Source organism: Penaeus japonicus, unplaced genomic scaffold (assembly GCF_977035675.1).
Source record: "Penaeus japonicus unplaced genomic scaffold, GWHDUDI00000001_assembly GWHDUDI00000003, whole genome shotgun sequence".
In the NCBI taxonomy this organism is placed as follows: domain Eukaryota; kingdom Metazoa; phylum Arthropoda; class Malacostraca; order Decapoda; family Penaeidae; genus Penaeus; species Penaeus japonicus.
Window position 1 is genome coordinate 42,606,515 of NW_028234405.1, and position 2,500 is coordinate 42,609,014.

Here is a 2,500-nt window from a genome sequence, read left to right on the forward strand (position 1 = left end):
AATTATTTGCTGGAATCATAAATCAGATTTATATAATAATGATAATATTGCTGATAACGATACCGATAATCATGATGATAAGAATACTGATATTGACAAATGCAATAACAATGTCTGATTATCAGGGTGATAATAATAATACAACATTACTACTAATGATGATGGTGATAATGAAATGTTTCCGTTTCTTTAATAACGTCACAATTCTTATTTTGACGATCATAACACCACCATTATCGTCACCATTAAATGACAGCCATCATCACCATCTTTCTTATTTTGATCCTATTTATTCGTGTCATGATGAAAATTGTTATTAAAATCCTTACCCTTATATTATCAATTGTAATTTTCTATATCATCAGTATTTTATAATACCATCAATATCATTATCATCACTATAATTATATCCTCCAGTATCATCAAAATATTTTTTTTTATTATAATCATCAATGTTCTTGTGATTCTTTCACTGAATCGTCTTATTTTTATCATTATTATTATCATCATTACTATCATCATTGTTATCATTGCTGTTATGATTATCATCACTATTATTATGGTTGTTGTAATGTTGTAGAAGCAGTGGTTGTGGTAGATGTAATAATAATAATAATAACAATTATAGTACCATCAGTAGTATTAGGTGTATTACGAATAATAATAATGATTGTTATCATTAGCATAATCCTCATTATCACTCTAATCATTGTAATTTTCATCAGCATATTTAGCATTCCTATTATCGCTGCATTATCCTTACTATAATTCTACTACTATCATTATTACCATTATCTCTACCATCTTCGTCATTATCATCGTAATGAAAATCACCATAATTACCATTGTTACCAATATTATCACCATTACCCTCTTTATTGCATTAGGAAAATCAATGTTATTTTATTTCTTATCACTATCACCTTTATTGTTGTCATCATTGTTATCATTATCATGGTTACTCATGGAAGTAGCAGGTGAGTGACAGCAGAAGTAATAACGTTATTATCAATAGGTGTTCGATAATGATAATGATAATAATGATTATAATACTATTGAGAATGATAATCATAATAACGATAACAACTATATTGAGAACAATAATATATCATAACAATAATGATATCATTGTTATTGTTGTAAGTTTACTTATAATTGTTATCATAATTATCGAAATGGTGATAATAATAATAGTTAGATTCATCATTATCATTACTATCATTATTATCATTGTATAAACATATCTAATATTACATTTAGTGTGATTATTATAATTTCCTTTCATTGTTGTTACTAATAATACTAGTATCATTATTATCACTATTATCATTATCATTAATATCATTATCATGATTAATAGTGTTACTGTCGTTATCATTTTTATTATCATCATTATCACAATCACAATTTAGATTTAACACTTATTATCATTAGCATTAACACAATTGTCACTGTCATCAACATCATCAGTGGTACCACTCAAATTATCTTCACCATTATCATAATTGCGACCATCACCAATACCATTAGCTCCATTATCATAATCACAATCAAAATTCACTCCCGCTGTTATCAGACTTGATAAAGATCGCAACACAATATCTACCATAATGATAACGAAGACGAGAATCCCACAGGATGATGATAATGAAAGCAACAACAATTTACAACAAAAATCCACCTCTTCCTCTTACTTTCAAAAACAAGACGCAGGGAAAAGAAAATTTTAGATATAAAATTTTGCAAAGAGGAAGAACTCTTACTTTTTCCCGATGTGTTTCTTATTAACTCATCTTGGCAAGATGGCTGTGTGTCTCCCTTGGGGCATCCAAATTCTGAAAATATGACAATTTTGACCCATTGTGTCGTAACTGCTGCCGTGTCACCAGAGAGGTTTTGCGAGAAGAGTGAGACATGCATGTATACTTAATCTAACGCGTGTTATTGCCAGTAAAACAAGGTATCTATCGGTATCTATATTCCTAAGATACGGTACACTCCATCCCTGTGTACTGTATGAAATGGGGTATAATAATAATAATAAAAAAAAAGTTTGGGTATATGTATGGTATACGTATGTCCACCATAATGTAATCAGCTGATCCCTAGTGCCTATATCAAGACTATGCAAGCCTGCGGGACTGATGTGTCCATATCATCGTAAGAAATAAATATCCTTTTTTTAAATATCAATTAGGAAATAAGAGGGCGATCTATTTCAAAGTCGAGTTTGGATTCTGAAAAAACAACAACAATACACCGATTACCTTATTAGTCTGAAGATGAACTAAAATAAATCAGTTTTTTTTTCGTCTCCTTGGCCATCCATCAATACAATTTTGTAACTAATCAAACGGACAAAAGAATGAATAAATAAATAAATAGACAAATGAATAAACAAATACACGACTAAGTAAATAAGATAGATAGATAAGTAAATAAATAATATAAATAACCATAATCGAAAGAACACTACTTACCTCTTAAGTTGAAAACAAGA

General features: G+C 28.9%; 1 protein-coding gene across 3 annotated transcripts in view; it reads right to left on the reverse strand.

Moving 5' to 3' along the window:
- LOC122247289 (uncharacterized) overlaps positions 1–2,500 on the reverse strand; it is a 93,936-nt gene that overhangs the window by 9,089 nt on the left and 82,347 nt on the right. For 2 of the 3 annotated variants that reach the window (XM_086532909.1, XM_086532897.1), the window contains exon 4: positions 1,764–1,835. The exons of the other annotated variant lie outside the window; for it this stretch is intronic. In XM_086532909.1, coding sequence (XP_086389035.1) covers positions 1,764–1,835 — 72 coding nt within the window. The remainder of the gene's footprint in view (positions 1–1,763; positions 1,836–2,500) is intronic. 3 annotated transcript variants of the gene reach the window in all.